Here is a 15180-nt window from a genome sequence, read left to right as displayed (position 1 = left end):
AATATGTGAAATATTAGTTTCATGGTGGCTTCAAAAAGGGATGCTATTTCTTAACTGCAAGGATCGTCTGTTAAAAGGACGATAATATGGGAAGTTTGTGGAGTAAATCTCAGATATTAAGGTTCAATATTTTTGGAACTTATGATTGGATATTTTTTTCATTAACGGTAAATCTCCCTTAGAGTTACTAGAGTGACAGTGGCCGTAACCTTTATCTGAAATGTGATGTCAACAAATTACAGAACGCCAACACAGTCTATTAAAATGTCTAATTAAATTCAGATTTCAAAACCAGCTAAACTGCCAACTAAAAATGAAAGTAGCAGTCAAATGTGTAGAAATAAACAGGCATGATAGTGCGCTAAAATGAACAAGTGATTTTATATTATTAATATTTAGCTAATATATTTTTTTCAAGTGTTGCTCACTCAGACCTAAACCTACCCTAATTCTTTGAAAAATGTCTACGAGTCTGACTAAAAGGAAGTGGATTTCTCTGAAACTACATTGATAACATTCTCTGAACCACATTAATAATATACTTTACAGAGATCGGGTTTGTCAGACTTCAGGGTTGTAAATGGGATGATAAGTTTATTTGGCTCTAGTTCTAATGCGAGAACAACAGAAATAAATTGCAAGAGTTATTCAAATTCCTAAGTTCCCAATAGTTCCAAAATAATGTACCAATGTTTACTATTTGGCTAATAATAAGGCATACTTGTAATGAAAATTGAGACATTCCAGCCTTTGCGTTTTGGCAATTCCGCCCACCAAAATTGTAATATTTATGTTGCTTAGTTTCTCAGCCTTTTTTTTTTTTTTTTTTTATTTACATGATTTTAGTTATAAACAAAGTCCACTCTCCATTTCTCTGGCGTTGGCCGTGGGGAGCGGCGGCGGGCTGGTGTGGGCCTGCTCATTGCCCCACAGCTCAGTCGCTGTGTGTTGGAGTTCACCCCGGTGAACGAGAGGGTCGCGTCCCTGCGCCTTCGGGTCGGGGACAGGTCTCTCACTGTGGTGTCGGCCTACGGGCCGAACAGCAGTGCTGAGTACCCGGCCTTCTTGGAGTCCTTGGGAGGGGTACTAGACAGTGCACCGACCGGGGACTCCGTTGTTCTCCTGGGGGACTTCAACGCCCACGTGGGCAACGACAGTGACACTTGGAGAGGGGTGATTGGGAGGAACGGCCTCCCCGATCTGAACCCGAGTGGTGTTTTGTTATTGGACTTCTGTGCTAGTCACAGTTTGTCCATAACAAAACACCATGTTCGAGCACAAGGGTGTCCATAAGTGCACGTGGCACCAGGACACCCTAGGCCGGAGGTCGATGATCGACTTTGTCGTCGTGTCATCTGATCTCCGGCCGCGTGTCTTGGACACTCGGGTGAAGAGAGGGGCTGAGCTGTCAACTGATCACCACCTGGTCGTGAGTTGGGTTCGCTGGCGGAGGAGGAAGCCGGAAAGACCTGGCAGGCCCAAGCGTGTAGTGAGGGTCTGTTGGGAACGTCTGGCGGAGCCCTCTGTCAGAGGGACCTTCAACTCGCACCTCCGGGAGAAGTCCTCCCGGAGGTGGGAGGCCGGAGATATGGAGTCCGAGTGGGCTTCATTCTCGGCCTCTATTGTCAATGCAGCTGCTCGGAGCTGTGGGCGTAAGGTCTGTGGTGCCTGTCGCGGCGGCAACCCCAGAACCCGGTGGTGGACACCGGAAGTAAGGGATGCTGTCAAGCTGAAGAAGGAGTCCTATCGGGCCTTGCTGGCTCGGGGGACTCCTGAGGCAGCTGACGGGTACCGGCGGGCCAAGCGTGCTGCAGCCCGTGTGGTCGCGGAGGCAAAAACTCGGAGCTGGGAGGAGTTCGGGGAGGCCATGGAGAAGGACTATCGGACGGCCTCAAAGAGATTCTGGCAAACCGTCCGGCGCCTCAGGAGGGGAAAGCAGTTCTTCACCAACACTGTTTACAGTGCGGGGGGAGAGCTGTTGACCTCGACTGGGGACGTTGTCCGGCGTGGAAGGAATACTTTGAGGATCTCCTCAATCCCACCGTCACGTCCTCCGAGGAGGAGGCCGAGGCTGGGGACTCGGAGGCGGACTCATCCATCACCCTGGCCGAAGTCACTGAGGTGGTTGGCAAGCTCCTTGGTGGCAAGGCTCCGGGGTTGGATGAGATCCGTCCTGAGTACCTGAAGTCTCTGGATGTTGTGGGGCTGTCTTGGCTGACACGCCTCTTCAACATCGCGTGGCGGTCGGGGACAGTACCTCTGGACTGGCAAACCGGGGTGGTGGTCCCTCTGTATAAGAAGGGGGACCGGAGGGTGTGTTCCAACTATAGGGGGACCACACTTCTCAGCCTTCCAGGTAAGGTCTATGCCAGGGTACTGGAGAGGAGAATCCGGCCGATAGTCGAACCTCGGATTCAGGAGGAGCAGTGTGGTTTTCGTCCTGGCCGTGGAACACTGGACCAGCTCTACACTCTCCATAGGGTGCTCGAGGGTTCATGGGAGTTTGCCCAACCAGTCCACATGTGCTTTTGTGGATCTGGAGAAGGCATTCGACCGTGTCCCTCGTGGTGTCCTGTGGGGGGGTGCTCTGGGAGTATGGGGTCCGGGGCCCTTTGCTAAGGGCTGTCCGGTCCCTGTATGACCGGAGCAGGAGCTGTGTTCGCATTGCCGGCAGTAAGTCAGACCTGTTCCCGGTGCATGTTGGACTCCGCCAGGGCTGCCCTTTGTCACCGGTTCTGTTCATTGTATTTATGGACAGAATTTCTAGGCGCAGTCAGGGGCCGGAGGGGGTCCGGTTTGGGGACCACAGGATTTCATCTCTGCTGTTTGCGGACGATGTTGTCCTGTTGGCTTCATCGAACCAGGACCTGCAATGTGCACTGGGGCGGTTTGCAGCCGAGTGTGAAGCGGCTGGGATGAAGATCAGCTCTTCCAAGTCCGAGGCCATGGTTCTCGACCGGAAAAAAGGTGGCTTGCCCTCTCCGGGTGGGTGGGGAGTCTTTGCCTCAAGTGGAGGAGTTCAAGTATCTCGGGGTCTTGTTCACGAGTGAGGGAAGGACGGAACGTGAGATTGACAGGCGGATCGGTGCAGCTTCGGCAGTGATGCGGTCGCTGTATCGGACCGTTGTGGTGAAGAGGGAGCTGAGTCGAAAGGCGAAGCTCTCGATTTACCGGTCAGTCTTCGTTCCTACTCTCACCTATGGTCATGAGCTCTGGGTAGTGACCGAAAGGACGAGATCGCGGATACAAGTGCTCGAAATGAGTTTCCTCCGCAGGGTGGCTGGGCGCTCCCTTAGAGATAGGGTGAGGAGCTCAGTCACACGGGAGGAGCTCGGAGTAGAGCCGCTGCTCCTCCACGTCGAGAGGAGCCAGTTGAGGTGGCTCGGGCATCTGTTCCGGATGCCTTCTGGGCGCCTCCCTCGGGAGGTGTTCCGGGCATGTCCCGCCGGGAGGAGGCCCCGGGGAAGACCCAGGACACGCTGGAGGGACTATGTCTCTCGGCTGGCCTGGGAACGCCTCGGGGTCCCCCCGGAGGAGCTGGAGGACGTGTCTGGGGTGAAGGAAGTCTGGGAGTCCCTGCTTAGGCTGCTCCCCCCGCGACCCGGCCCCGGATAAGCGGACGAAAATGGATGGATGGATGGACAAAGTCCAGTTTGCCTCTCTCTCCCTGACCTGCCGTAGCTGTGGGCTCCTCCTCCACCTTGTTGGCTGCTTGTTGGATGGTACGGAGGCAGGACCTGGCTCTCCTTTGCTCCTTTTCTGTCCTACTGCTCTCCCTGTGGTCGGTAGAGCGCCCCCTCACCTTTCTCCTGGTCACTGCACTTCCATCTCTTGTGCGGTCTGAGCTTACCCTGACCCTGCTCTCTGCAACCAACAGTTCAATCACTCAGTGTCTGTTAGAAGAGGTTCAGTGGGATTTTTTTTAGAGTTGCACAATACTAGAAATGCTCAAAAACTTGGAGAATAATTCTGATGTCTAATTGTACTATGTATAAATACAGGAAAATGCCTTCTACTCCATAAAGTATATCTTAAAAGGACCTGAGTGAATGACTTTGCCTAACCATGGTTTTCAGAATGATGAAAAATTAGGACTGTTGCCAAAGCAATTACTCCGGATGGTAAGATCTCGCGAGACACAATTGCCACAAGATTGTGCACACAAGAGAAAAATTATCTTGTGAGATTTTTTTTTTATGTGCTTACATTTGTAACACTGCAAATTGGACAAAAACGGTTAGGTGTTCGTAAATTACATCTCTTACAGTTCCAAAAAGCGGTCTGTACTTGAATGGAAACAAAACGATGAAAGTAAAAAATTTTAAAATTTGTGAAGCCAAAATTGGAAACCAAACCGTGAAATTTATATATTAAGAATTATGTTAAAATCTCGTCTTTTCATTCTTGTAGGCTAAATCTCATATCTCCTCTCGTCTTGCGGAAATTGTGTCTCATCCCATCCACAATTCACAATGAAATATTTCTTTTCAATGAGGAAAAAGTCTTACAAATTTTGCTTCAGAAAGCTCAAAACAATGAATACATTTTAAAGGCATTTTGTTAGATATGAACCATAAAGAAGCAACTAACCATTTTGAGTCTTTGCTGTGAAAGTTTGAGCCACAGAAACCCGGAGGAATGCACTGGAGGGGACGATTTTCTTCTCGATAAACTTTAAATTTGATTTTTCAACCAAATTGATTTTTGTCCAGGAACAGAATAAAATGTATTATTCATGAAAATCTGAAATTGTTTCTTTGTCATGGTTCAACATCAGAGTGAGAGAAGGAACTAGGTAGTTTTAGAGGCTTAAGTAGAGTTTCTACACCAATATTTTTTCTCCTTTCAGAAAAAATACCACTATCGCTGCTTTCTTCCAGGGAGGATTTTGACACCATTAAATCGTTTGGACTGTCCTTCATGAATCGTGAATTTAAAAAACTGCACAATATTGTAAACAGGTATTTTTTATATTGTTGTGCAGCCCTAATTTGAACCTGTGCGCCGTTACCTGCCAGACTCTTGCAGGTATCCGGGGTGTTGGAGATGTCGAGCAGGGAGCCCATGGACAGCGAGTGCTCTGCAGACGCCCTCTTTCGCGGAGGGGGGAAGGGGGAGATCTCGGTCTCTTTGGTCAGCTGGGCCAGAGTGTCTTTGAGCCGCCTTCGCTTCCTGTTACTGGTGGGTGTGGTGAGGGAGAGGAGGGACACGGCTTTCTTCATGGCAGGGCTGTCGTTCTGAGGGAAAAGTCAGAAAACAATGGTAATACTTTAGGCACGTTCCCCGAAAACATATCAACTCATATTCAATACTTTTGAATAAGAAAAAATTTTTGCTTGTAAACATACAGGCTACAATATAGAAGTAACTTTATTTAATCTTAAATCAGTCCTTTTTTTGATTAGTAAAAGTGATAAGTGACACATTTACTCCAAAAAAATAAGGATTGTCTGTGTACCCACCATCTCACCATAACAATACGAGTATCATTCGCTCATTCGTTTTTCAATATAAAACCACAAATAAGAAAACGAAAAAAAAACCAACTATTTTCTTCATTATTTGTCTCCAAAACCAAAATGAAAAAATGGATAACAATTTGTATTTTCAGTTTTCGATTTTGTGTTTAAATGCATAATGAAAAAAACAGATAACGGCTGTTTCCCGTTTTCATGACTTAAACTGTGATGCCGGACTGAACCAGGACTAAACCAGGACTAAACCAGGACTAAACCAGGACTAAACCAGGACTAAACCAGGACTACACCAGGACTAAACCAGGACTAAACCAGGACTAAACCAGGTCCGGGACCAGACCGGGACCGAGACCAGGACCGGGACCGGGACCAACACCAGACCATGAGCGAGACAGGGACCAGACCGGGACTGAGACCGGGACTGAGACCGGGACTGAGACCGGGACTGAGACCAAGACCGAGACAAAGACCGAGACCAAGACCGAGACCAAGACCGAGACCAAGACTGAGACTGGGACCAGACTAGGATTAAAAACGGTTCAGTCGTGGTTCAGTCGTGGTTCAGTCGTGGTTCAGTCGTGGTTCAGTCGTGGTTCAGTCGTGGTTCAGTCGTGGTTCAGTCGTGGTTCAGTCGTGGTTCAGTCCGGCATTGCAGTTTAAGTCATGGAAACAAGAAACAGCCATTATCTGTTTTTTCCATTATTCATTTAAACACAAAATCGAAAATTGAAAATACAAATTGTTATCCATTTTTTCATTTTGGTTTTGGAGACAAATAATGAAGAAAATAGTTGTTTTTTTTGTTTTCTTATATTTGGTTTTATATTGAAAAACAAATGAACAAATGATACATAGATTCATAACCCTGTAGGAAATACTGAATCTGAAATTTCACATACAGTATAGATTTATGGATGAAAGTTTAGTTCACTTCTGTTTTATATCGATGTACCATGCACTATTAATAAGGGTGGGACGAGACAGAATTCCCACAAGATGAGGCAAGACATGAGAAGGTCCACAAGATCGAGACAAGGAGAAATTTTGATGTGAATGATAAAAAATTAATTGTGCCATTCAGTTTTGGCCTTTATATTTTTGAAATATATTTTATTGAGTACTTTTGCTGTCATTGTAGAACTGTTTTTTTAGAACTACAACTTCTCGGAATGTAGCTCACCAGCGTTTAACCCTTTGTTGTCTAATCCAAATGTAAACATATGGGGAAAAAAATCTCACAAGATCATTTTTCTTAAGTGTACACAATCTTGTCCCATCCCTAACTATTAAAGGGACAGTTCGGAATTTTGGACATAGGACCTCATTTCCTAGTGAGCCAGAGTGTTAGAGATGTGTGGAGACACTTTTTAAAATATTCCATCCAGTCCTGGTATTTGCAGAGGTCACTGGTGCTAGGCTAGTGCATGTCAATGGCCATAGTTATCCTGCTGCTAAAAAGTCTTACCCACTCCACAAAACACCTGAAGCAGAACTATTATTACACCAGACTGTTGATGTAAATGTGTGTTGATAGAATAAGTTTAGAAGTAAAACCAACCTTGCATTTGCAGGATTTATGTCTGAGCAGCAGCAGTGAGTTGTATTTCCAGATAGAAAGTTTGGCAGCGGCGGACTGATATATGAGAAAATAGTCCCTCAACATGCGATGATTCATGCGATTCAAGGTTAATTTTATTTCAAACATTATTCGATCAACACAAACATTTACATTGACAGTCTGGTGTAAAAAAAGTGTCTCCACACGTCTCGAACACTCTGGCTCACTAGGAAATGAGGTCCTATGTCCAAAGTTCCAAACTGTCCCTTTAACAAATAGCACTATCAGCCATTTGAATGTTACACCTACATTTAGTTAGCCTGGTTGACTGTCTATAGGAGTGGACAATTTTGGGGGAGGGGGAAATAATAAATTGAGTAGGCTCTGTACACCACAACATGCTTATTTTGTCTCAAAGTTAAAGCCAACTTTTATTAAAAAAATATATAAATATATAAAATAAATCTATTAAAATTGAAGGCAAACTGTTTGTGTTTATGTGTATAATTATTATGTATTTTATTTATTATGCCTAGGGTGACCAGATTTTCAAAATAAAAAAGTGGGGCACCCCCGGTTTAGGGTGGTTGGTAAAAATAAAAATGTGAATTAAGTGCGTAATTAAGGGAAATTGTTCTGCACTCTGCCCATTCATGACTAATGTGTCAGTATAGTCAAATTTTATTTGTGTTTTGGTAATTTTAAAGCAGCTTTTCTGTATTTTACCTAAACAAATGACAATGCATACGTCTCTTCACTATTGGCAGGGATCAGATTGGTCAAAAATAGAGACACCTGGAACATTTCTTATTTAAAACTGGGACAACTCACTGGCTTTGGATAAATCAACTGGAACAGGGGAAACAGGGCTCAAAATTGTGACTGTCCTGGGTAAATAGGGACATCTGGTCACCTGAATTATGCCTCAAAATGAGCATTACGTCATTTTTAAATAAATAAAAGTCCTCCAAAGAAGTTTTCACCTTATTTGTTGAGTGTTTAATGTTGTCAGTGATATCCACCCAGGACCTACTGTCCACCGCCTGATCTTAAAATATTTATTGGTTTTAGCATGACTCTGCAAAAACTCCACAGAGATACAATTAGACATGAAGTAGTGTCTAACAGTGAGGATGCTGAGCGCTGTGGTGCACATAGCCAACTGTGATTAGATTTGTTTAAAAAAAAGAGGAGGATTCTGTTCAGAGTGCACATAGTAAACAACTCCAGGAGCATTAACGTCTGAGAGGAGACTGAAAAATGAACAGCTAAACTAATACAAGCATCTCACATGTAACAGATAATACTCCCTACAAATGTACAATAAATCACCCTCATGCAACAGATAATATTCCCCTAAAACAGTACAACTCACCCATATGTAACAGATAATGCTCCCTACAACTGTACAACTCCTTTATGTAAAAGTAATACTCCCTACAATTGTGCAACATCTCAACCTTATGCAACACATAATACTCCCTACAACTGTACAACGTACTCTTAAATAAAAGATAATACTCCCTACAAATGTACGACAACTCACCCTTATGTAACAGATAATACTCCCTACAACTGTACAACTCACCCTTATGTAACAGATAATACTCCCTACAACAAAACAATTCTCCGTTATGTAACACATAATACTCCCTACAACTGTACAACGTACTCTTAAATAAAAGATAATACTCCCTACAAATGTACGACAACTCACCCTTATGTAACAGATAATACTCCCTACAACTGTACAACTCACCCTTATGTAACAGATAATACTCCCTACAACAAAACAATTCTCTGTTATGTAACACATAATACTCCCTACAACTGTACAACGTACTCTTAAATAAAATATAATACTCCCTACAACTGCACAACAGCTCACCCTTATGTAACAGATAATAATACTCCCTACAACTGTACAACTCCTTTATGTAAAAGTAATACTCCCTACAATTGTGCAACAACTCAACCTTATCCAACACATAATACTCCCTACAACTGTACAACAGCTCACCCTTATGTAACAGATAATAATACTCCCTACAACTGTACAACTCACCCTATGTAACAGATAATACTCCCTACAACTAAACAATTCTCCGTTATCTAACAGATAATACTCCCTACAAATGTAGAGTTTTGGGGAGTATTATCCGTTTCATAAGGCTGCTGTACAACTCAGCCTTATGAAACAGATAATACTCCCTACAACTCTGCCTTATGTAACAAATAATACTCCCTACAACTGTTACACACAACCTTATGTAACAGATAATATTCCCTAAAACTGTACAACAACTCAACCTCTTGTATAACAGTGACATAGGCCCATATTTTATATTTACTTGTACATTTACATTTATATAATTATGTCTTATTTGACATCAGTCTCTTGCTTTTTCTGCTACTTATTTAGAATTTATTATCACCATTACACTTTTTTTTTCTCTTTGTTATTATATTTATTGTGATGTGTGAGCTGCTGCGTCCAAATAATTTCCCTTGTGGATCAATAAAGTTTGTTTTAGTCCAAGTCTAAGTTGTAGAGGTCTGAACTTTCACTATAAATAGTCCAGGATTTTTTTGTTCTTTGCGAAGGACATTGCACTAAATAACTGCAGCTTTTGCGATTTGCACCGAGTCAAATCGCAATTTCGTATTCAATTGTGATAAATCTAACCCACACCCGAACCCACACTCACCTTCTCATAGAGATACATAGACTCTCCGGCTCGGGCATCCATCTGTATACTGCCCCAGAACCACTGCCACAGAAACAGAGAAAAAAATAACAGATTTTGGATTTATTTACACACAAACTGGATTAGGACGAAATGAGAGGAAAAAGCTTCCCGGTAGAATAACTGCGTCGTCCCTCTTTGAAAATCAACTAAACTTGGCAGAATAAAGAAAGGAGGCTTATTGATTGCGGGGTTATGAGCACAGCTAAACCACTCCGACAGCTAGGTTCAAATTATTCATCCGGTGGAGGAGGAAATTTTACATCGACCGCGCGCTGACAAGAGCTAGTGCACGGGAGAAAGCATTGATCCAGAAATCCAGGGCCATTTCGGGTTGCACAAAACATTCATTATTTGAAGTAGGATTCTGATGACCGCAGGCTCTGTGCATGTAAAAAGAATTTATTAAAGGTGCACCGTGTAACTCTCTAGTGGAGGGTCTGTCACTGTCTTGTCTCCATGGAGATGTCGTCGTTTAGTCTTGAATGTTCCACAGTGTGACATTTAACACATTTATCAAGCCACCAGTGTAATTACAGGTCAGGTCTGTGGAGGAGCAACCCGTACTATACTAAAATCTCTATCATTCGTTCATTCGTTTTTCAATATAAAACCAAAAATAAGAAAACAAGAAAACAAAAAAACAACTATTTTCTTCATTGTTTGGCTCCGAAAGCTAATGGAAAAAGCAAATCATGATTTTTTTTTTTTTTTTTTCAGTTTTTGATTTTGTGTTTAAATGAATAATGGAAAAAAACGAATAACAGCCGTTTCCAGTTTCCGTGACTTAAACTGAGATGCTGGACTTTTGCGCTGCATAGGGACTGAACCAGGACCGATCCCAGGACCGATCCCAGGACTGATCGAGGTCTAAAAGAGGTCTAAACCAGGACAGAACCAGGATTGCGTGTTGGGACGGGCCCGAAGGTGCGCACACAGATTGTCGGGTGATCAAGACTCAGACTGGGATTGAGACCGGGACTGACAATGTTTTGAGACTGTTTTAGTCTGTATGCGGCGCAAGAATCCGGCATTGCAGTTTAAGTCACGGAAAGGGGAAAACTAAACTAAATATGTAAAATATACAAATGGGGGGCTAAGGAGAGGTTCACATTCACCCAATTTGAAAACCCCTGCTTTGGAACATTCCAGTTAAAGCTGTGAAAGCACTAATATTTGAAAACAAGCACCTGACAGACCCTCCACCAGAAAAATTACAAAGAAAATCCTTAATGATGCACTGTCATTTCTAACAAGATTTTTTTTTTCTGTTTGACATTTGAATAGTAAGTGGTCACATGACTGGAGGTCATGTGGTGAAGTCATGAGGTCAAGGTGAAGTACCTTTTTCCTGTACAATAAGGCAAGTGCAGTGCTGACCTGAAATCACCCTCACATTATGTTTCAAGATTACATTTGAGTCCTTGTCATATAGAAAAATTAGTCTGACAAGTAAATTGGATTTCCAGGAATAATACATTGGTGCTTTATCAGACATACATTCAAGCTCCAAACAGACAGACCTTGATCAAACTTAACATTATGTGTTCAAGTGTAGTGAGAGGGTGTTGAACAGAACTCCTTGAAACATCACCAAGTAAACACATTGAAGGGGTCCGGATGAATAAACTTTCTTTTCTCAGAAAAATCATTTTATTAACATTTCAGGTCATATTTTTAATCATACTTAAAGACCCTGAACCTGACTTTCTTCCATGTATTTGAGAAAAATTTCCCAGTACAGAAAGCTCTTGAGGTCAAAATATGCCAGCAGTGTACGGTCTGCATCTGAAGTGTTTCCTTGTCCAATAATCAGGAAGTGTGTATTAGAGTGCTAGTTGTTGTGTGCATTATTGTGATGAGAAAACTCTACACTGGTCTCAAAGCGGTGAATAATCATGTTCGAAATGCATAAGGCAAGTAAGAAATAACTTTGGGCCACCACTACAAAACTAGTTCTGTCACATTTTCAAGAATTGCCGTTAAGCAGCTTCCCAACCCTATCGTTTTGTACTAGTTTTCTATCAGAAAAATCTTCATTTACAGAACACTGATGGCCAAAGTGTTAAATTTTATATTTTATAGTGTCAAAAAAAACAACTCTTCAATATTAATAAAATCAATATAAAAAACTAGTTGCCAACCTAGTCCACTGATAGGTGCAAGCAATACTACGAACTTTCAGAAATAGTATGACCAAACGGTAAAAAAAAAAGTAAAACTCATGCTTGGGGTGCTCTACATGCATCTCTAATGGTGGAACAAACTACTGGCAAATGCTAGTAAGCTTGTGACTAATTTTGTGTGACAGACTTGTTTAACATTGCATCAGCTGCAAAGTATTCATTGTACAATAATTATAATAAAGCTTTCTGAAACCTATGAGGAACAGTTACTTGGACCCCCAACCACCTTTATGTTTTGTATGTTCGTCACCTGCTTGTTTCTACGGACATGCCACTGCTCTGTCTGGAATGTTCTACAGTATGACATTAAACAGCTGTACATTACGTTTACAGTATTTTTCGAACTATAAGTCACACTTTTTTCATGGTTTGGGTGGTCCTTATACTCCGGTGCGACTTATATATTAAAATGTTCACACTCACAGCCGCGAGAAGGCGCTCTAGGCCTGTGTGTCAGTATCTGCTGCTCCTGTTACTCCTGTACCACTGTCACTTGGCTCTACTGCACATGTCTCCTGCATGTGTCCTGCTGCACGTAGTGAAATATGCAGCCAAAAAAAGTAATGGAGCAGCAGAAAGAAAGTTTAGAGGGAGCGAGAAACTTCAGACAACCAGGAGGGTGCGGCATGCAACTTAACTGGAAGTCACTGGATGGATCGACAAAGCCTGGACTTCAGTGACACTGAAACCATCCTGTCGGGATTCAGAAAGGCCAGAATAATTCTCACTGGAGCTGATGCTGAGTCTGACAACAGTGTTGCAGAAGAGGAAGCGGTGCTCTGTTTACCTCCGGAGGTTAGTGAATTGCTCAGAAGTGACAGAGGATTAAGAATTCAATGGATTTAGTGATTTGGAGTGAGATGGAGAGTTTGTTCAACTTGTTCTGTTCTGTTGTTTGTGTTATAGTTATCTGAAGAACTGTTCATATGTGACGTTAACAGTCTGTTGTTCTATTGTTATTACTAGAACTTCCCTTTCAAGATGAAATGTTGGTTCCTGGTTTCTGATTTTCTAAAATAAATTTCCTCCAAAAAGGGTTTTTTTCTTCTTCATTACGCATTTTTTGGCTGGTGTGACAAAAAAATACGGTACTCAATTACAGGTGGTTTTATTGCTCAAAAACACCTCCAAAAACAGGCATTCTGACTGAGCGGGGTCGCCTCTCCACAGATCTAACCTGTGACTTGGTCTGGTTTGGTCTCCATGAAGATAAAAAGGTTTAATGCCATACTGTGATAAATTCCAGACAAAGCAATAACAGTTGCATGGAGAAAAGCATTTGACAGACCTCCCATCCAGAAAAGTTCCACAATGCACTTTTAACACTAGTTCTAAAAAATGCACATCGGAGCCGCTAACCCACCTCTTGCTTGACGACATAGACCTTCTTGTTGGGAGGAAAGGGCAGTTCCTTCACAGAGTTCTCCTCCACCACCATGTGCGTACAGCGCTCGTTCCCCACCTCCAGATAAGTGCCACCTAAGGGACACACGGACACATTGCACAGATATAGATATTTACAGAATAACCTTTATGCAGCCCAACGGGAGGTGGTTATCTCTGCTTGACATGTACGGGTTTAATTTGGCTCCCAGGGTAGGCCTTTCTGTACTATTCATAATAAGGCTTAATCCCACGGTGATGGAGACGAGGACCCGGGGTAATCTAGAGAGGATAACGCGCACTCTTGTGTCTACATTGGTTTATTTTTCACTTTGACGAGTTTAAGGTCAGAACAGGTAAGTTCAAAGTAAAATCAACTGGGTAATATGTAATGTGATTTGGCATCATACAGTGTCAAACAAATGACTGTTTCGTTTGATGACAAGTCAACAAATTCAATCAATGTCTTATTTTACTATGTATCAAGCTCTAGAGTATATAATAAGTTACCACTGTGATTTATTTGTTATTTTATTGATTTAAGATAAGAACTAAAAAAAAAAAAAAAAAAAAAAAAAGGAACAATCTGTGTGATGGTTTTAAAAAATATCTAACACTGTATTGTTTGAAAGATATAGAGCTCTGGAGGGAATTATGCATTAACTTTTGTTTGTTTTAATTAATATTTTGTCTCTTATAAGTCAGTATGTAAGTCGTAAGCAAGTTGTGAGTGAAACCGTAAAGACAAACTTGCTGTTTTTGCTGCTTTTTTTTCTTGGAATTCTGTCATTGTTTGACAAGGGTTTGGCGTTATAAGTTCTTTTTACTTCTGCCTAAACCCTTTCGGTCATGATCTATGGGGTTGTAGTTTATGTTTTGTTTTGAAGTGCTGCAAAACGACCAAATAAAACTACTAAATATTAATATTATTAACATTAAGTAACATTAAGTGCATCCAGTGTGCATGTGTGTTTCTGCTTGTAGAGTACATTTGAATTTCTGTGAGATACTTCCCACCTTCTCACTAAGAAAATTACCATTAATCGTTAATAATCGTTTCTGTAATCAAACAGCCTCACAGCATTTTATAAAAATAGATTTGAATTATGATTCTATAAAATAATTGGGAAGCTTCTTGGCTCACATACGTGTTTTTTTTCTCAGTAGCTATTTACATGCACACTAAAGTCTGATCCAATTTCTGGACTTTAAGATTATTTAAAGGGGTCATTATTTAGGATTATTTTAAGATAATTTAAAGGGCCCATATTATGCAAATTTCTGATCCATTTAATATTCTAATCCATATTCTTTACTCTTTGTTATTATAATATATTGTGATGTGTGAGCTACTGTGTCCAAATAATTCACCAATTACCAATAAAGTTTTTGTAAGTCTAAGTCTAAATCTATTTTATATCGATGTTTCCTCTTCAAAAACACACCTGGAATTGAGTTTTGTTCCATTCACACATGTTTAACACGCAAACTCTGTACATTTGGACTGAGTTTTAATGTTTTTGATGGGGTAACAACATTCTAACATGGCTTAGATTAAATTAGATGTAACTGCAGCCAGTGTTGCAATATGCCAGGTGTGTTTTGACAATTAACTTCCTTTTACATGTTCATTTTTGCGGACTGCTACGTAACCTTGAAAAATGTTTTGCACTGAATCTTGGGCTAAAATACAGACCGTGTTTCAGTGTGCGCTCCTCCATGTTGGCCTTTTCTTCATCTGAAAACCCAAGAAAACTCAGAATACAGTCCTGAAACGGAGGGACTTTGTATTCTGTTCGGAATTCCTCGTCTCCAGCGTGGAAGGACCT

At 41.9% G+C, this 15180-nt stretch overlaps 1 protein-coding gene across 2 annotated transcripts in view; it reads right to left on the bottom strand.

Moving 5' to 3' along the window:
- ect2 (epithelial cell transforming 2) overlaps window positions 1-15180 on the bottom strand; it is a 112098-nt gene that overhangs the window by 66203 nt on the left and 30715 nt on the right. For both annotated transcript variants that reach the window (XM_055165006.1, XM_055165007.1), the window contains exons 9-12: window positions 15048-15178; window positions 13332-13447; window positions 9744-9806; window positions 5012-5237 (exon numbers count right to left, since the gene is read on the bottom strand). In XM_055165006.1, coding sequence (XP_055020981.1) covers window positions 5012-5237; window positions 9744-9806; window positions 13332-13447; window positions 15048-15178 — 536 coding nt within the window. The remainder of the gene's footprint in view (window positions 1-5011; window positions 5238-9743; window positions 9807-13331; window positions 13448-15047; window positions 15179-15180) is intronic.

The sequence above is a fragment of the Boleophthalmus pectinirostris genome, unplaced genomic scaffold, assembly GCF_026225935.1.
Source record: "Boleophthalmus pectinirostris isolate CB_2022bp ecotype Guang Dong unplaced genomic scaffold, ASM2622593v1 HiC_scaffold_7, whole genome shotgun sequence".
Lineage (NCBI taxonomy): Eukaryota > Metazoa > Chordata > Actinopteri > Gobiiformes > Gobiidae > Boleophthalmus > Boleophthalmus pectinirostris.
This window is presented reverse-complemented; position numbering and strand designations above follow the sequence as displayed.